Here is a 21,602-nt window from a genome sequence, read left to right on the forward strand (position 1 = left end):
GCATGGCAACCCACTCCAGTACTCTTTGCTGGAGAATCCCTTCGATAAGGAAGCCTGGTGGGCTATAGTCCATAGGGTTGCAAAGAGTTGGACACAACTGAAGCGATTTAGCTCACATGTAGTACATATGGCCAACGCTATCACTTCTTGCAACTTGCCCCACGACCGCTATAGTACAACCCCTGGTGCTTGTCACTCATATTATTTTTATACTTGTGTTACTGAAGTCCATTCCCTGGACTTCCTGCTTTCAATCATGCCCCTGCTCCAACAGTGGATTCTTCTTTAATGTACAAACCAGATCCTTTAATATGCAAACCATATCATATTCCTCCATGTTTAAAATTATTCTGTAGCTTCTTATTATACATATTAAACCCCAAACCCCTTTCCACAGTTCTGTGAGCCTGCCGTGATTCCTGCCTGCTTCTCTGACCTTTCTTTCCACTCACTCACTGGTCTCCGGTAACACTGACATGCCTCTGTTTTTTACTAAGTCAACAAGCTTCTTCACAGCTCAGAACCTCGCAGTCCAGTTTCTCGGAATCTGCAAACCACGCCCCCTCTCCTCATGACTGGTTCTGTTTCACTACTGAGGTCCTTGCTCAGACATTACCGCCTCAGAGAAGGTTTTCCTGCTCACCTTATATAAAATGGTCAGTCACTAAAAAGTCAATTTGTCCAAACCAGTTTGCCAACATCATTTTTTTTTAATTTGCCAAATGATGAAACATTATATATAGTTTGAAGAGTTTAGAGATATTTGGTAAATTCAGAAAGCTTGCCATTGGTAATAGATCAGTTAGATGATTTACTTATGGTTAATTCTTTTATTGAACTGGTTATGGACAAATTGACCTAAAGCCATCCAAGATACCACCACATCACCTCCTGTCCTTTACCGTTTTTTTCTTATAGTACTTAACTTCACACACGTCATATTTATTTATTTGCATTAATAATATTCTCCTACCTTTTAGATTCTAAGCCGCATGAGGACAAAAATTTGTATGGTTTTTAGCTGTAGCTTTGAGATATACAGAAGTTTCTCAAAAATGTTGATTGAATGGATGAATCAAGTACTATGTGGCAAAATAAACGATGTGAGTGTATCAAAGACAGAATAGACAATATACCAGAATAAGCTGAAAATACAGAACATCTCATTTTTTGAGATGTCAAAAAAAAAATGAGAGTAAAAATTATGAGAGAGTGGCCATAAAGGGTTTTGTTTATTGAAGTAAAGGAGATCAGTGTGTTAGATTATAAAACTAACCAAAAAGCAAAAGAGGGAGAGGAAACACCAAAAAGACCATCAACTTCTTGTTCTGTGTAAAAGTTGAAGGTCATATATATTAGAGAATGAGATACTGTTCCTTATGATTGTTTTGTGTTTCTAGATTGTGTTTCTGGGCTTATTTTAAGATTCTTAGAAGGCTTAGACTTGATTTAAAATCTTCAACCCACAATAATTCATGAAACAATCTGCTGTGCATTGTTTGGCACTGATTTTATTGGTTACACAAATGCTTAATTGAGTTTAAATTCTTGCTAATACCATAAATTAATGTTTAGAAAATAAATGATTACAAGATGATATTAGAAATAAATATGAAGCACCATGATATACCAAACTGATGGGGAGGAAAATGAGGAAGGAGAAAAGTTGAGAAAGGATTTTTCCATACAGTGCTTATCCTAAGAGACTAGATTACTTACTAACGTGTTAATTCTTGGTGATACAATTTAATATAGCACTCACTATTTATTTGTATAGATGACTAATGTTTAAAATATGTCATTAAATTAATATTCTGGAAAACATTTATTATGTATTTTATTATAGTTTATTAGTATATGAAAAAATTAAAGAAATTTGCAAATATCATAGGGATGAATTCAGTATAAACACAAACTAGAGAAATAGGTAATTGCTTCTTTTATTATATCTTCAGAGTAGTTTTTGTGACCTGATAATTAAATGAATTATTACATGTGACTATTTTAAAATCATTGGAAGGCCTTTTCGCAAAGAAAGAAGAGCAGGAGGAACTACAATTCATTGTAATATGTCTGTGATAAAAACTGGTCAATAAATTGCTCTTTAAATGATCTAGCTATCTTTAATCTATCTATAATGCAGTACAGAGGGATACATAGTTCTCTGGCATAAACTAGCTCTTAATATAGCAGAATAGTAATGAATTATCTGTTACAGTAACACAATCTGTGACTTGAGAATTGTAATGCACAAATACATAAATTAACTCTAAAAATTTCTCTTCAACCCAGATATACATTGTAAGATCATCTGATTATCCATGGTTGATATGACTTAATATTTCTTCATCTTTTTCATTGCTATATTTGAGGATGTCTATGGCCTTAAATTATAAAATTCTCTTCAAATTTTGTATCTTAAAGTGTTCATATATAGAAAATGATAAAAATATGAAATATGAAAAGGGTCATAAAATGTCTGTTCATGTCATGGTGGGGAGGTTATTATAGTAGTTATTTCATGATCATTAGTTTTGAAATCAACTTAATATTTAAAGCAGTAAAAAGCCTCATAAATATTATTTCTCACATTGCAAAAAACCTACCTGAGTGTAAATCTTCACTCATTTTTCAATTTGTCTAATTCAATTTCAAATCATTTGACTTTTCTTTCTCTACCAGCTTTATTTAAATTTAAATTGTTGATTTAAATGTCAGTTGTTCTTTGTACCTATAATAAAATGTCTCTAAAGGGAATGTGTGCTGAAAAAAGTTAATATAAAATTTCTAGTTATAGGTGTTTTGTTATTAAGTTTTCACAGTGTTATTGTTGAAAACTGAAGTAGATGAAGAAAAACTTCATGCATTCCAAATTCAGTTTCTACTTAATGAGATAATACATAAATTAATTTTCTCATAAAGCTGGGAGAAATTGTTTTTTATTCAATTATTAGATTGCAGTTTTCAATTCAATCAACCATTCTTAGGCATTAAAAGGAAAGTTGAAAATTTGCTGTCTTGGTAGACTTAATCTGGTGTCATTGAAAAGAAGAGCTTATTGAAATTCTCAATGGAAAAACAGCAAGAAGATAATTTTTTCTAGGCTATTTCTTAAACTCTTTAAAGAAATGTTACAAATGTTTATTCTAAATATGTTACAGTTTTTGGCACATCAATAAAAAGCTATTACTTATATAGCTTGAGTAAGGAATATGTTTTATTTATTAAAATTTTATAGTCAAAAAAATATATAGTTTCTTTTTAATAATTAAGTAGATTTGATTAATTATTCAGTACCCATCCTATCTTTGGATTTATAAATGCTGATTTAAATGTTGGTTATTCTTTTACAGAGATGCAAAATACTTTGTTCATTTGACAATTCTTTTGACAAGTTTAAATTCTTGTTAAAATCATAATGTTAATTCCATAAAATGGAAGGACACAACTTCATAGTAAACAGTAGAACAAAGTGATAATTCTAGCAAATTCAGAGTTAATACAAACAAATAATTTTAGTAAATTTGACTTTGACTTTATAAACTTTTCAGAAAAATCACTAACAAAATCACCTAAATTATTGACTTCTAGATTGTTCAGTTTCTGATACGTGTTTATAAATTAAAATTTATGAATTTATTAGGTCCAAAGATTGACAAAAGTATATTTATCTCTAGGCATTAAAGAAGAAATGTATACAGAGCAACAGTTCTCATCATTGATTGGATTTAAGAACATTTCAAAGAACACATTCAAAAATGCATGCCTAGTATATGTTTAGGGAATTCAGTTAACTGGACTATGTCAATATTAGATTCAACATAGGTTGAAAGAAAAATCCTTATATTGTGACGAGTTAATTGCGTAGTGAAGAATATTGTAAAATAAGTATTTTTAAAAGCCATTTTGTGTTCAGTATTTAATGAGAATGTTGATATTTCAGAGTGTGCAATCTCTTATTCAAAGGGGTAGTAAAATTAATATATAGTTAAGAAAACTAAAATTTTAATGTATATAATAGTAAGGGAAAATTTTAAGTGTTGCTGTTATATGATTTTAAACTTTTTCCCAGATTTTAATCATTTTGTTTAAATAATAAAGCTGAATCAGAGGAAAACCAGTCTGAAATAAAGATTGTAGACGTTTTAATAGAAATTTATTTTTTAATTACTAACTCAAACAGTAGTCAACTTAGTTTACTGCCAATAGTGCAGTCCTATAAAGAAACAACAATATTAAAACTAATATCTTCATTTTTATTTTGAATGAATGCTCCTAAATATTAAATATATTCCCAATATTGCTTTTATAAAATAAATTAACTTGCTAAACCTACTAATTATGCAACCAAAAAGATAAATTCCATATATACCTGAATCATTGTAGGTTATAACTTAATGGGACTGGAATTTATAAGGTTTTATTTTTTACTTATATTAAAAAAAAATTGTGTATTTGTTCATCATTCAGAGTCAGCAGAAATCAGATGTAACACTTGTATTGCTTAGGCTAGCATTCTACATTCACCATACAGGGCATATGGCAGGTATCAAACACAAATACCTACCTCTAGAGTACATGCCTTAGAAAACTTGGTGGAATGCATGTAAAGGTGACTGTGATATATGGGTTTCTTTACATCTATCCTTATTTTATCTTTTAAAAAAGCTTAAATTATTTGCAAGCATTGCTATTTAACCATTTTTGGTAAATAAAATCATTTGGAGCCTCACAAATTCATAGCCATAAATTGCTGAGAAAAATGATCCAGTATTATTGAAAAAATATAATCTTAGCAGTTTTATTTTAGTTCCAACCACAAAGATTTAATTTCCCTTTCACATTCACTCCTGTGGATCTTTAGAAACAGTGTAGTGGTAGAGATTGCAGCTCTGAGGTCAGACTGCTGTGGTGGAACGCTTGCAGAGAGGACATGTCATAGATTACCTGTAATTGCAGTTTCAAAACCAGGTCAAGACAAAAGACTAGCCCAGGCTGATTGTCACATAGAGACTCCCGAATTTCAGTGCAGAGACACCGTGATTTGTAGTTTCCCCATACAACCCCGCTGATCAGGGCAGTTGGAAAACCTCATGTTTAATACAATCTCAATTGGCAGAGTAGCTTACCTCAACTGAACCCTTCCCTGGTGGCTCAGACAATAAAGAATCTGCCTGCAATGCCGTAGCCGCAAGACACATGGGTTTGATCGTGGATTGGGAAGATCTCTGGGAGAAGGTCATGGCAACCCACTCTAGTATGCTTGCTTGGAGAATTCCAGGGACACAGGAGCCTGCCCGGCTACAGTCCATAGGGTCACGAAGAGTCAGGCACGACTAAAGCAACTTAGCACACATGCACAGTGTGTAGTTTATACATAGTTTAACATACAGCATAGTGGGTGCTGGAGAGGCGTGGGTAAGCATAGGAGTCCTGCCTAGGTATATGTTACTGTTTAATCACTTCTGTGTTAACTGCCATAAAAATAGAAGCTTATCAAAGTGCATTAAACATTAAATTAAAAAAAATTCTTATTTGAAGTGTCTGTGCTGTAATAGAGTTGCAACTTCTTTGAAAGTGTTGTTTGCCTTAGATTGTAGTGTAGAGGCACTGTCTCATTTTCAGCTGCTATAACAGAATACCATAGACTGGGTGGTTTATCAACAGAAATTTAGCAGGGTACTGGCAGTTTCCATGCCTGGTGAAAGCTCACTTCCTGGTTCACAAATGGACATTTTCTGGCCATGTCCTCATTTGGTAGAAGGGGCAAGGGGACACTCGGGGGTCTCTTGTATAGGGTCACTAATCCCATCCACTAGGGATCTGCTCCCCAGGCCGAGTCACTCTCCCAAAGCCTCTATTTCCAAATACCATTCCATTGGAAATTAACTTTCAACATAAGAAGTTTTGGAGGGGACACTCATTTAGTCCATAGCCTGCACTTTGATATATCACACTCAAGCCGGGGACTCAATACAAATCCATTTCAGAATTAGAATACATAGTATATTGTGTCTTATATTTATTCTCTGTGAAAAAAAATATTTTTTTTTGCTGGTTTTTAGGATATTATGGTATATTAATGACAAAGTTTCACTTCATTAATAGCTCTCCCGGTAACTCTGGTTTTTTTTTTTTAATCATTTCACTTTATTCTACTGTTATTGCATCTTTTTTTGTAATATGTCAATGGTTTGATGTGGTCTTTACAACCTAATTTAAAATTACTGTAAGATTTTGTGGTTATGGGAGATAATTTTATTGATGTATTTTATAGCTAATTATATATTGACACAGTCTAGTATCATATTTAGGCTAATTTTGAAATGTAGTTGCTAGGATATCCAAGGTGATTGGCTGTTGCCTAAAGCTATCATTTTTGAAATACAGCTTTTACTTGCTAATTACTACTGCTGCTACTGCTGCTCTTTAGCCACTAAGTTGTATCTGACTTTTTGTGACCCCATGGACTGTAGCTCATCAGGCTCCATGGGATTTCTGAGGCAAGAATACTGGAGTGGGTTCTCCAGGGGATCTTCCTAAACCAGGGGTTGAACCCACATCTCATGCATTGGCAGGTGGATTCTTCACCTTTGAGCCACCAGGGGAGCCCTGCTGATTACTACAGCCTCCTTTAATTTGTGGATGAATTATTCTCCATTCTTTCTGTGGAAAAATTGACCTGGAAGTGTTTGTTAAAGAAATAAGATAATAAAATATCCCACAGTAAAGTCCTTGGAGATAAGATGATAAAAACAAAAGATCACAAGACAGTTCAGAAGGTGGTCACACACTTATTTCCATCAATTTTGAAACTGATGGACTTTCTCACTTCTTAGCAAGATTTGACAATTTTAAGGATGGTTTAGCCATGAAATGCTTTATTTTCTTTTAATCTGAACCTTCTAGGAGGCATGATGATGTTCAGGTTTCCATTTGGAAATTAAACCTCTGTTTACAGTATCTAGTTTATGATCTACTAGAGAATCCCAGGGACGGGGGAGCCTGGTGGGCTGTTGTCTCTGGGGTCGCACAGAGTTGGACACGACTGAAGCGACTTAGCAGTAGCAGCAGCAGCTTTCATTCTGAAAAAAAAGAAAAGAAAAGAAAAAGAGAGAAACCATAAAAAGTACAGTAGATGTTGAATCAAATTTTAATGTCATTTTCTTTAGTAAAGATTGAACTCATGAATATAAATTGTTTTCTTAGTGACACTCTTTTTTATCATTTGTGGGTTATGAACAATTATGAATAAAATTAATAAGAAATCACTATTACCCATAACTTCTTTTTGATTTCTATACTTTTTGTGTTTGATCCTAGGAAATACCTATCTATAAAATGTGTGTGTTGTGCATGATGCCCACCTTCCACCAGTCATTTTCCTGGGAAAGCACAATTGGGTTTAGTAGGCTGATCATTTAGATCCTTAGGTTAGGTTTGCTGCATTGAGCTCATTTACTGTGTGGAGCAGATGGATGACCAGTTTCAATATGAATACTAAGCCTTTTCATCCTTTACTTCTGCTTTTGTTACAGAAACCCTTGAAACTCTCATCAGACAAGCAGAAAATTACACCAGCATACTTTTCTGCAACACCTACAGGAACATGGCCCTAGAGGCCGCAGCTTCCACCCAGGAGCTCTTCACTGATGTAGGGCTCTATTTATTTGGTGCGGATGTTAATCCTGAAGAATTTGTAAACAGATTCTTTGACAGTCTTTTCCCTCTGGTCTACAATCATCTCATTAACCCTGGTGTGACTGACAGTTCCCTGGAATACTCAGAATGCATCCGGATGGCCCGCCGAGACATTAGCCCATTTGGTAATATTCCCAAAAGAGTGCTGGGACAGATGGGGCGGTCGCTGCTGCCCAGTCGCACATTTCTGCAGGCACTGAACCTGGGCATTGAAGTCATCAATACCACAGACCATCTGCACTTCTCCAAAGAGTGTGGCAGAGCCCTGCTGAGGATGCAGTACTGCCCACGCTGCCAAGGCCTGGCTCTCACTAAGCCTTGCATGGGGTATTGCCTCAACGTCATGAGAGGCTGCTTGGCACATGTGGCAGAGCTTAACTCACACTGGCATGTGTACATCCGGTCACTGGAAGAGCTGTCAGATGCCATGCATGGGACCTATGACATTGAACACGTGCTTCTGAACTTCCACTTGCTTGTTAATGATGCTGTGATGCAGGCTCACCTTGATGGACAGAAGTTATCGGAACAGGTAAGCATCCACTCAAAATTTCCTGCTTTTTTAGAGTGCAACAATTAGCTATATACATTAAGTGAGTTGATTATAAGCACATCATTATATACTTTATTATTATTATTTTTTACTTTATTTTACTTTACAATACTGTATTGGTTTTGCCATACATCAACATGAATCCGCCATGGGTGTACATGAGTTCCCAATCCTGAACCCACCTCCCACCTCCCTCCCCATACCATCTCTCTGGGTCATCCCCGTGCACCAGCCCCAAGCATCCTGTATCCTGCATCGAACTTGGACTGGTGATTCATTTCTTACATGATATTATGTTTCAATGCCAGATGGCTAACAAACACATGAAAAGATGCTCAACATCACTCATTATCAGAGACATGCAAATCAAGACCACAATGAGGTACCATTTCACACCAGTCAGAATGGCTGCGATCCAAAAGTCTACAAGCAATAAATGCTGGAGAGGGTGTGGAGACAAGGGAACTCTCTTACCCTGTTGGTGGGAATGCAAACTAGTACAGCCTCTATGGAGAACAGTGTGGAGATTCCTTAAAAAACTGGAACTAGAACTGCCTTATGACCCAGCAGTCCCACTGCTGGGCATACACACCGAGGAAACCAGAATTGAAAGAAACACATGTATCCCAATGTTCATCGCAGTATTATATACTTTAAATTATGACAGCTTAATAATACTTTATGAAATAGTGGGAGAATGCATGGGTAGTCATATTGTCATATTCAATTCTAAATATGTTTTACATGACACATCAAAATTTTGGTTAGCTAAAATACCAGTTTCTCCTCTAAGTAGTGGCCTTCTTATTGGGTTAGTTCAGTGAGGTAAAGAAGGTTTGGTTTTAAAATCAGGACCAGCATAAATTTGATTCTGCACTCTTCCATTAATTCTCAAGACCCTTAGCTTCTTTGAGCCCCAGTTTTCTTATTGACAAGAAGAAAATAGTAACAAATAACTTTTGGAGTATTCTTTTTGGGGAAGATAGGCAATCATTTAGGCATACTAGCTAGTATACTGCCTGGTACTCCAAAAATGGATATTGTTGATATTTCAAAAGTATTCAGCTTTCAAATAGAAAACACCAATTGTGTAGTCATTAAATGAAGACTTGTTATCAAAAGTGTTTCTTTGGAGACTTTCCAGAACCTGGGACAGTGATGGTGTGATGATTTTTTTAAACCATGATGTATATGGCATCATGGTGTTTTATTCCAAGAAGGCTTTAATAAGCAAAATAATCAAACCAAAAGACATAAGATTTCCTATTTCTCTCACATTCTGTAGAAATATTCTCAGGCACCTTTAGTAATAGTTCTCATATCCCATACAGTGAAGTAGAACATGCTGCTGCTCTTTATCCTACATATTTTGTCCTGAAATAAAATTATGCTCCTTAGCAATAACAGAATACATCTTCCCACCCTGGCCCTTATTTACTGAATTAATAAGCGCTCTCATTATTGACTTTTTAAGTCTGTTGCTTTCATTAATTTCCAATAGAAATTGGATATGAGAACCTTAATGTCCAGGCATATACACCCTACTTCCTTCCTAACTTTCAAGGTCCTCCTGGCACTGTATGAGCCAATATGGTACCTTCATGCAAATTAGAAATGGTACCCTCTTTAGGTGGATGGGACTTGAAGGTAGAATGTGAGCTGGAATTCAGCTTTCACTCCCAATCCACTCACCTGGGTGTCCTTACACAGCCAATAAGGTTCCCAACCATATACAGTTGTCCTGGTTGTTTTGCAGTCTCTCATCCCTTTAGGGAGATCATACATGTACCAGAACTTTTGCAGGACATATAATAAGCCAACTCAAAAGACTTCTAAGATTTCATGTACTTCATAGTTAATGAGGAATAAGCATTTAGGTCTAGGAAACAAAATATCAATATTATGATATTGCATATCTCCAGAAGGAAAACAAGTACAAGAAATCTGAAATGAAGCCCAGATTTGAATTATTAATTTGGGACAAACCATCTAACCTCTTGGGGCCACAGTTTTCTTATATATAGACAGATAGGTAGATAGATACCCAGATTTTTAAGATTCTTTTTATTTTGTCTTTTGGAGCCTTGGAGTGCCTTTTTGTATCCTTAAAATCTACCACATAGAAAATTATTGTATATTATTATTTATCTAATTTTTTTTTCAGTTTCAAAGGCTAAACTAACATAAGTTTGTAGTTAGATAGACATGCTTTCAGAATTCCCTGGTGGCTCAGATGGTAAAGAATCTGCCTGTAATTCAGGACACCTGGGTTTGATCCCTGGGTCGGAAGATCCTCTGGAGAAGGGAATGGCTACCCACTCCAGTATTATTGCCTGGAGAATTTCACGGACAGAGGAACTTGGTGTGTTACAGAACATGGGATCATGAAGAGTCAGACACAGCCTGTTTTCAAATCCTGAGTTTGCTACTCATTATTCATGTGGCCTGAACAATTTCCTAAAACCCTCTGAGTCTGTTTCATCCTGAGTAAAGAAGGAAATGATGGTTTAAGCGCAATATGATATGGCTCTGACATTGGCAGCTACTTGGTCCCTGAGAAATTTGCTTTTCTCTTTTCGAACTCTGGGGCCAACGCTGTTCAAACCTTGGTGAAGCAGGTTACTTTACTATCTTAAAGGATTAAAATCATCATCAAACTTTTGTTCTATAAATATATTTTAAGCAACACTTTTGTTATATGAAACTCCTTGGTGGATTTTTCAAAGAGCATTCCTTTCTTTTAAGCAATTAATTCTATTTTCATATAATAAATGGTCCTATAACTATCTTGAAAAACATCAGTTATTACTAATGAATTGTAGATTCTTTTTCAAATAAAACAACTGAGATTCTTTAACTTATGGTGACAGAAGGAGAAACTGACATTAAATTCCTTGAAAATTGACTCATTAATATTTATTTCTGCCAAGTTCAAAGTGATTTATAAGCTGTTTATCAAGTTTTGATAACCAGTTCACACATCAGTGAATTTAATAAATTCAAAATAAATTACTGGTGAGCCAGAAAATAATGACTTTCTCACGTTCCCAGAGCAATCTCTGAGATCTAGTACTTTCAAATCTTGTCTTCAGTAAATACTTGTATCCATCCACTTTAAGAAATCTGTAGGGGTACCTGATGCATCTTACTTCTGTTGGATGAATTTCAACTGGAAAAAAAATTATTGGTTTCCTGAGGAAATCGTAAATATCTTCTATTTATAAAACCATTAAAGAAGCAAAATCTAACTTAGAATGTTTTAATTTTGTAATTGTCTGGGGATTAAGACAAAAATCTAATAAAGTATTAACAGAGAACCATTGAAGTATGAAGATTAAAAACACAAGTCCTAATCTCTGAGTACATTTCCCATCTGTACTACCATTTACTAGCTGTGAGTTTGGGAACCTGATTGTTTAATCTTTCTTGAGTTTCCTCTGGTAAAAAGTAAAGTTGCTCAGTCGTGTCCGACTCTTTGCAACCCCATGGACTGTAGCCTACCAGGTTCCTCCGTCCATGGGATTTTCCAGGCAAGAATACTGGAGTGGATTGCCATTGCCTTCTCCAGGAGATCTTCCCGACCCAGGGATTGAAGCCGGATCTCCTGCGTTGTAGGCAGACGCTTTACTGTCTGAGCCACCAGGGAAGCTCTCTTTGGTAAAATGGAACAATAACTGTACCTACATCACAGGGTTCTTTTGAGATTAAAATGAGTTTAGGTTTTCTATGAGATAACTGTTTAAAGCCTACTAATTATTATTATGTTATATTCTTTATAAATATATTATTGATTTCTCTGATGTTTTAAATACTTTTAAAATGAACACCTCTTTCTTAAACTGTGATATAGAAATCAAAAAGTATTTTAAATGGGCATTTAATGTAAGCAGATAATTGTGAAGATTTTCCTGAAGGAAAAGAAAAACCTAAAAGTTTTAAAGAGCATTAGTTTGAAATCTACAATGAGTTTTAATATTGATGATTTTAATTGCTAATTTTTTGATAAAAATAATTTCATTATGAGGAAATGGCAGAATGATTTTCTTGGTAGGAACTGATTAAATGATTGCATGATACTTGATAGGAAATCATGTATTCATTCTGTAAATAAAAACAGTATTTTAAAAGTATACTTCCTATTGATTAAATTTAGAACATTATTTATTTCTATAATTGAATGCTTTAATTTATTAAAGAAACAAGAATGCAGCATCTGGGTTAATTTCAATGTTTTAATATTTTCTAAATGGAATAAATGTTACCAAGAAGCTCAACTGAATGTTGATTCTATACCATTGTAGAAATAAAAAGGTTTTTTTCAGCTTTATGGAAATACAATTGAGAAAATAAAATTCTTCTTTAAATATTTGAAAGAATTCAGTAGTGAAACCATCTAGTTCTGAGCTTTGGTAAGAGTTTTTTTTTCTTTTTAATTATTGATTAAATCTCCTTATTCATTATTGGTGCTGTTCAAGTTTTCTGTTTTTTCATGTCTTGGTCTTGGTAGGATCTTAATTTTAGGAATTTATCCGTTTCTTTCAGGTTATCCAATTTGTTGGCCTATAATTTTTCATAATAATCTCATGGTCCTTTGCATTTCTATAGTGTCAGTTGTAAATCTCCTCTTTCATTTATAATTTCATTTACTTTAGTCTTCTCTCATTTTTTCCTTATTCTAGCTAAAGATTAGTCATTTTTCTTCTCTTTCAAAAATTAGCTCTTGATTTTGTTGATATTTTCTTGTTTTTTTTCTGGTCTCTATTTCATTTATTTCTGTCTGATCTTTGTTATTCCCTTCTTTCTGGTAATTAGTTTGTGCTTTATCTGGTTCCTTGAGGTGTAAAGTTAGGTTGTTTATTTTAGTGCTTTGTTTTTCCTTAATGTTGGTGTTTATCACTATAAACTTTCCTGCTTTTGCTGCATCTCATAAATTTCAGTATGCTGTGTCCCCACACCTGGGAGTTGAGGGTGCCCCTCTAAGAAAGTCTGGCACTGTGTTGAGTGTGGAGTTTATAGCAAGTATGTGTCTCAGCCTGTGCTACCTGTTTCCACATGGGAATTTTTTTCATTTGCTTGATGTGTAATAATTACTCAGCTACTTTCTAAAATAGCTGTGTGTAGTTGCACATATCTGTGTTTCTTTGGGAAGAGGCACCTTCCTAGGGAAACTGTCACCATCATGGGAATTGCTGCCACAAAAAGTGTGTGTTTTCAAGCCTGCACTGGGTTCCAAAGCAGATGACACCACCCTTATGGCAGAAAGTGAAGAGGAACTAAAAAGCCTCTTGATGAAAATGAAAAAGGAGAGTGAAAAAGTTGGCTTAAAGCTCAATATTCAGAAAACGAAGATCATGGCATCCAGTCCTATCACTTCATGGGAAATAGATGGGGAAACGGTGGAAACAGTGTCAGACTTTTATTTTGGGGGGCTCCAAAATCACTGCAGATGGTGATTGCAGCCATGAAATTAAAAGACACTTACTTCTTGGAAGGAAAGTTATGACCAACCTAGATAGAATATTGAAAAGCCAGAGATATGACTTTGCCAACAAAGGTCCGTCTAGTCAAGGCTATGGTTTTTCCTGTGGTCGTGTATGGATCTGAGAGTTGGACTGTGAAGAAAGCTGTGCGCTGAAGAGTTGATGCTTTTGAACTGTGGTGTTGGAGAAGACTCTTGAGAGTCCCTTGGTCTGCAAGGAGATCTAACCAGTGCATTCTAAAGATCAGTCCTGTGTGTTCATTGGAAGGAATGATGCTAAAGCTGAAACTCCAATACTTTGGCTACCTCATGCAAAGAGTTGACTCACTGGAAAAGACTCTGATGCTGGGAGGGATTGGGGGCAGGAGGAAAAGGGGTCGACAGAGGATGAGATGGCTGGATGGCATCACTGACTCGATGGACGTGAATCTGAGTGAACTTTGGGAGTTGGTGATGGACAGGGTGGCCTGGCGTGCTTCAGTTCATGGGGTCACAAAGAGTCAGATACGACTGAGCAACTGAACTGAACTGGGTTCCAAAGCATGATTTTTAACAATAAAAGTTCCACTCTGTATTTTTAAATAGAAAACCAATTTTCCACGTCTCTTACCTTTGCACCATTAGTACAGTTTCAGCTGGTTGCATCCAAATTACTTCAGGATGGCTACGTACTTCAGTTTTAAAACCTATCAATATTGCATTTAAGTGTCTGCATTGTACACACTAATGCACTAATGCACTAATTAAACTATGTTGTTGAGAAAAGGGATATCTGATCACTACTTCTCTACACATCTATATTTATCTGAATCTGTAAAATGAAAGCCTAATAAGTTGATGTGTATTTTTAGGTATCTCATTGATATCTTTATATATAAATTGAAAAGAAAATTAAAATAATAGCCTGGATTATTTATAGTAAAACACTAAATTTTGTTCTGTTTTTTCAATAATGTGGTATATATTTTCCTAAAAATCATGTATATTCAATTGTACATAATAGAGACTATGAGACAAACTAAGGCAACACATTAGTCTCTCAAGGCTGTGTCCCTGAAGCCACTCCTAGTGTGGGAATGGTGGGTGACCCCATATATTTCAAGGATGTGGTAGATGGATGAGGAGCCTCTGATTGCCTGGGTCCTGCTCTTGAGTGAACCAGCAGTCACATCCTCTCAGTGATCTCCTGCAACAATCTACACAAAGCCAAGAAGGCATTATTTCTGAAGCAAAGTTAATTTTGTTTAGGAGCTTTCATTCCTGTATATTTTTGTACTTGGCTGTGTGCATGCATGTTAAATCAATTCAGTCATGTCCAACTCTCAGTGATGCATGGACTGTAGCACACACACCAAGTTCCTCTCTCCATGGGATTCTCCAGGCAAGAATACTGGAATGGATTGCCATTTCCCCTTCCAGTGGATCTTCCTGACCCAGGGATTGAACCTACAGCTCCTACCATGCAGGTTAATTCTTTGCCACTTGAGCCACCAGGGAAACCCTTTTATTTGGCTACCAGAGAATGAAGGGCTGTGACCATAGGTTAAAAACAAGCTACCTGTGGATAAAATTTATGAGTAGCTAGACAAGACTTCATTGAAAATACCAGCATAATGTCATTTGATATATCCTGATGATGTTTTCAACAAGATATTAAGTTCACCTTTTCCTAATTTTTGTTTAACTAATGGGGTGACCTAATGTTGAACTTGTAATTACTATTTCTCAAATTATTGTTCAAACTATTATGATTGTTCAAATGAGTTGTTTCTTTTGAGAAATAATACTGGAGCTTAACAAGAGAAAAGGCAATGACATAAGAATTAAATTAGAAGCAATTGAAAGGGGAAGATATATGTTTTTAGAGTAAAAGGCAGCTCAGACAGAATCTGATGATAGTGGGCTAACTGGAAATAGGAAAATCTATAAGTTAACAGAAAAGGAAAGGAGAAAAGGAAGATTCATTAGACCATGAGAAGGTCATTTGGTCCAACTCATCATTCTATTAATATATAGAGATCTCTGAAAGGTTTTTGCACATTTAATTCTGGATGCTAAATAGTTACAGGGAGCTTGCTATTACAGAATTGGTAGCAGAAAAGCATATAGCAATAATTAGTGAGTTTTCTTCTCAATACTAAGCCCATTTAGTTCTTTCCAAATGTTGAACGAGATAGAATTTTCTGACTAGAGGCAAGTCAAAGTGTTGCTCAGTTGTGACTCTTTGGATCCCATGGACCAGAGCCCACCAGTCTCCTCAGCCCATGAAATTCTCCAGGCAAGAATATTGGAGCTATTCCTTCTCTAGAGGCAAGTTCTATTGTTCATTGATTGTCTACCCAAATTTTATGATATACTGATAGTTCTATAATATTTTAACCTCTGCTGGTAAGAATTTTCTTTACATGTCTGATTAGATCTGAATCTTTCTTCTTTTGAAGACTTGCCCCTACACTTGTGAATCATGGGACGAGGGGTGGTCACTTTGGCCTTTTGATAACCTCTCTTGAAATGATTGGCAGTAATTAGGGCCAATCAAGACTCAGGTACCTTATACACAGTAAGTCTACATTTCTTTTAGGAACATATTAGATAACAAACTTGCATAGTTTAAGGATAGCTATTTCATAAAACTTTGAGAATGTTGCATGATTAACTTGTGATTTTTACTTTTCTGAAAAAGACTAAGGTATGAATTACTCAAGATTAAGGACTGATAACCATGGTTCTTTATTTCTACTTAATTTCTTGAGAAAAAAAATTATTAAATGTCTTATGAAGGCTTAAAGTCCTTTAAAGGGAAATCTGGACAAAGATCTCCAGGAAGAGTTGTCCATCAGGTTTGTGGACAGCTCTAGTTGTTGGACAGTTCACCCTTATGGTGAATGACTGTCTGCATCTTAAGTTGCCATGCCTGGTATTGTGGAATGGAATATGTTGAAGATAGGGACTAGTCTTGGCCATCTTTGCTGTCAGCTATATGAAGGCTTTTATTCTGACTCCTTGCCTTCTTTCTAGGCCTTTGACTCCCTTTTTTATTCAGTATTTATTTACATGCTTTCTTGTTAAGATTATGATTTTAACTATCCAGCTCTGTCTTTCTCTCCTGGAGGACTTACTGAGCTAGGATCGAGTTGGCCAGACTGGAGGGAGCCTGGTAGATGTCTGGCATGGTCCTTTCCATTCCCTTACCATCAAAGCCAGATGCTTCTCCTTCCTCAGGGATCTGTTGTCTGGAGCATTCCTGGTTGTAGTCTCAGGCCCCTATCAAACGTGCTTTTTTACGAAATTGGGAATGGAAGGATAATTTTCAGAATTAAAGGTTCTGAAGAAATTTAAAGATTTCTTGCTCAGTTTTTGCATCATGTATACATCTGCTTTGTCACGTTATTTCCTCTGAGCTAACAGAACTCTTTTTCCTGTAATATAATCTTTTGACTTCTTGGAATAAAAACGTTTTAATAATACCCAGCTATTCTTTTTGATTTTTCTGAAATAATTTTTGCTTGAATTTTATAAGTATATAGCAGTTCATATGTAGCACTGATGTTTTCAGCTGGTTTGGACACCTCTAGTCTACCTTAAATGGAATAAATTCTCTTTAAATTGAATACTGCATGAAATTTTTTTTTCCCTTGATGAAGTTCAACAAGGATGTGTTGTTTCTGTTGGAGTTTTGCTGTTCCCTTTCTACCTGAGTGTTTTCTTAATGCAGCAAAGCCTTCTTGGTTGGAGATTTGCAATGAATTGATTTTTAGTGCAGATAATTTTTAAGTACATTGATAACTTTAGATTCTGCAGGTGATTTTGTGTACATCTGCTGCCTGGTTTTGAGAGTGTGAAATAATATTAAATCAGTCTCATAGATCAGCAGTCTTTTGGCTTTATGAATTAAGAAGTCTCCAGTCTCCATGCCTTTGGAATATGCTGCTCCAGGTTTCCACAGTTCATGTTGTCTTTCCACAAGAACAGCAGCCCAGTCACTCACCTCTAGCAAGTGTTGACTTGGAGGCTTGATCAGACTGTCTTTATTATTAAGAACTCACTCCAAAGGCGAAGTTTTATGAGAGTCTTTTTTTTCCTTTGCTTCTAAATTATATTTACCCATTCTTCCCTTCCATTTTTGAGTCTTATGAAAACAGCTTTATGCTTCTCTGAAGATTGGAATTTACCTCCAAAGTTTCTGTTGCTGCTATCTGAAGCTGTTCTCCATTCTTCTGATGGATTTTGAAGGCTGTTTTGGTTGTAGTCTTGTTACATTTACTTTGATGCATTTCCTAAAAAAAATTTAGTCTTGCTTATGTCAGCCATCAGCTGAACTTGTAAACATTTAGATTTTTCTCCTTCCTGTGCTTTCTGTAAGTATCTGGTTTAAGCCCAAGGAAAGAAATGTAGCATCTCAGCTCTTTATCCATGGCCTTCCCCTTTCCCATATCTTACAGTAAGTTCTCAAGTTTGGCTTCTAGTCTGGTTTATTTAAAGTATCCAGAGTCTTTTAAAAGTAGCAAAACTTCTCAGTAATTTTATATTTCCCCCCTGGAAGGGCAAGTCTTTGTATCTCCATGCACAGAAATACAAAGTTTTAAGCACACAACCTCCATTCTGACTATAAAAGTCATCATTTCTCTCAGCCTCTCTTGGGGATCTGGGTCTATACTAAGCTCCCTTGGCAGCATTCCCACTCCTGGGCATGGAGTCTCCAGGATCAGCAGCACACAGAGCATCATCAGTGGAACCCCCATGGCACCTAAGACTGCTGATGACTCATCTTAGCTGGCTAAATTCCTATGGCCAGAAGAGACCATACAGCGCTGCACTGAGAATTCTTCCCAGAGAACCTCGCTGGTGCCTAGAAAGCAGAACATTTCACATCAGAAATGGTGGAAGTGACAAGAAAAACGGTGCCTCTCAAGATGTGGCCCCCATGTCTGAATCCACAATGTCAGTGGTCACATCCCATGATACTAGGGTAGGGACTAGGCTCCATAGGTCAGAGGGGATGGCCAGCAGCTCTGACCATGCCAGGTGTTTTCCTGGCTGCCCCAAGAACTAATCAGGGCAATGTCTTCCTCTGTCTGCAGTTATTCCTGTTTGGGAAGCTCCCAAGTGAAGGGTTGCAGGTCCCCAGTAGTGGCCGCTGACCCTCTTCTTCTTTAATAAACTCCTCATTTTGTTACTTTGGAGACCTAACCCAATCCACAATGGTCAGAGAAGGTTCTGACTCTCAGTGTCCCTTTGGTCTTTGACTGGCTGGCCTTGAGTGTGTGTGGGGCAAATGTGTGGGCAGCCTTATGATGGGTCCTGGGTAGGGTTTCAACTCACTTCTCTGTTTTGACATTTGACAACTAAGGAAGAAATCATAGGAATTTTCAAAATCTTTACATATCAAGAATGTAAAGTATATCTGTGATCTTTTGCCCCCTTCTGCTTTTCTTTTCTCTTTGAGCCCACAGGACCTGCGTGGACCCCAGGGCTGGTGGCTGACAACACTTCAGCAGCAGGGACAGGCAGACTGTCCCAGCTCTTAAAACTGAAGCTTACTCTCTCCTTATTCCATTTCAGCCATCTCTGTGTTCATTTTGAGCCTAGAATAAGTAGATGGAGCATTCTTGGTGGCAAAATCACTCAAGGGAAATATAGTGATAAAAATAGGCAGGAATAGGGCATGGTAGGGTACAAGAGGGTCAGTGTTAGGCTACGTACTAAACTCATCAATGATCTTGAGTTGTATTTGTCTACATAATATGAATAGTCTTATTTGAAGGAGATCCCACTTCATCCCATCAACCAATAGTAGATGTGTGATGCTGGATATCACAGTTGGGAAAAGGTCACATTTCAAGGTAACCTCCAGGTTTTAATCTAGGGTTAGAAAGCCTTTACCCTTGAATTGGATAAAGAAGCATTCTGAAAACAACCTACCATATTGTCAAATGATAGGCAGTTATAACTTCCTTCAATAAAGTAGTAAGTATGGAGAAAAATTATCCAAAAAAGATAAGAAGGCAAATATTACTCAATGGTGTTTCTATGATTTAATAGGGCCACTACTGACTCATCGCTGTACTGTGTGATTAGTTGCTCAGCCATGTCCAACTCTTTGCAACCCCATGGACTGTAGCCAGCAATTCTCCTCTGTCCATGGGGATTCTCCAGGCAAGCATACTGGAGTGGGTTGCCATGCCCTCCTCCAGAGAGTCTTCCCAACTCAGAGATCCAACCCAGGTCTTCTGCATTGCAGGTAGATTCTTTACTGTCTGAGCCAACAGGGAAGCCTGAGTTGTCTCTAGGTATATGTAATTTTTCCTTTTTTATTTAGTCTTTTGCATAATGTAAGGATCATACTATGCTCTGTAATGTTAGGTGTTATTTAACATAAGATTGACATATTGCAAATAATTTTTCTCCTATTAAATCACAAGTTTTTTTTCTGATTGAGAAGACTGGAAAGTTATTGTTTTAGTTACCTGAAAAATATTAATCACCTTCTACAACTAATCTTAGAGTTCCTTCTTTCACTGACTATAACACTGGTAGATACTTTCGAACAGCTTTACTGTGCTCTTATTCCCTCGTTAAGGAATTGAACAAATATTTCACAACTGCTCATCATATATTAGTTTTAGAGTCACATGTTTTTATCTTCTTAAAAATTATACTTGGATATAACACATTGAGGAAAAAAGTGTTCTAGGTAAGTTATCATAATGGATGAGATTTTTTGAAAGTGACAGAAAGTCAAATTCATTTAAACCTTCCTAAGGTGGGGTAATTATTAAATCACACAACTCTAAGTTGAAATATACAAATTACTGAAGATCTAACTTGATTTAGATCCTTATAAATGTTATCAGCATGCTTCTCTACTTCTCAGTGAAGCTTTGGTCTGTCTTGGTTTCTTCTTCAGGCAGACTGTCCTCAAGAGGTAACAAGGTAGGCTATGCAATCTCTAGGCTTATCCCTGTATAGTTTAGCAAGAAAAAAATAGAACTTATTTCCCATGGATGAAAACGTCTTAAACACTTGCTTATTGCTCTGCTTTGGAGCCTGTTCATCTCCCTCATCTGTCTGCTGATACTCTGGCTGGAAATCTTTGGATCATTTCCCCAGCCTGGAGCCATGTATGGGGTCAGCTGATTTAAACAGATCAGTAGAGAGTTAGAGCAGGTGTTCTCCAAGAATAAATAGGAAACAAAAAGAAAAATCAAACAAGAAATGAAGTATACAATGTAATAATAAAGGATGCACTTCATACTGAATATCTTTAAGGGTGGTGCCAAATAGCATCAGCATACATGTAACCATGAAGTAAGATGCAAATATAATAGAAATATACATTCAAATTAAAGGTTAAGCATAATAGAAACAGAAAACTAAAAAAAATGTTAGAACTGTTATATAATTCCAGAGCAAAATGGAATTACTAGAAGCATTTGTTTTAAAATCAGGAATAAGACATCCCTGTCATATATTGTACTCTCCAAGTTAATGTTTACATGGAGTTACTAGTTAATATAATTAAACAACATATCAATAAAAAATAACCTAATAAAAGTGGGCAAAGAATTTATAGAATCATTCTCCAAAGGAGGTATACAAATGACTAATAAACATAGGAAAACATGTCCTACATCAGTAGTTCCTAAAGACATGCAAATCAAAATTGCAAGGAAGCAGTGGCACTTCACAGCCCCTAGGATGGCTTTAATGTAAATGATGGACAATAACAAGTGTTGTTGAGACTGTGGAGAAATTTGGACACTCACATGTTGCTAGAAGGATTATAAAATTCTGCAGCTACTTTGGTAAACAGTTTGGCAGTTCCTCATAACACGAAACATAGAGTTACCATGGTGGTGGTTGACTCTG

General features: G+C 36.1%; 1 protein-coding gene across 1 annotated transcript in view; it reads left to right on the top strand.

The window, feature by feature from the left end:
* The window catches only part of GPC5 (glypican 5), a gene marked incomplete at its 3' end in the record, with an annotated part of 839,344 nt that overhangs the window by 295,625 nt on the left and 522,117 nt on the right, over window positions 1-21,602 (top strand). Inside the window, exon 3 of the mRNA XM_052650326.1 lies at window positions 7,539-8,233. Coding sequence (XP_052506286.1) covers window positions 7,539-8,233 — 695 coding nt within the window. The remainder of the gene's footprint in view (window positions 1-7,538; window positions 8,234-21,602) is intronic.

This window comes from Budorcas taxicolor, chromosome 12 (assembly GCF_023091745.1).
Source record: "Budorcas taxicolor isolate Tak-1 chromosome 12, Takin1.1, whole genome shotgun sequence".
NCBI lineage: Eukaryota > Metazoa > Chordata > Mammalia > Artiodactyla > Bovidae > Budorcas > Budorcas taxicolor.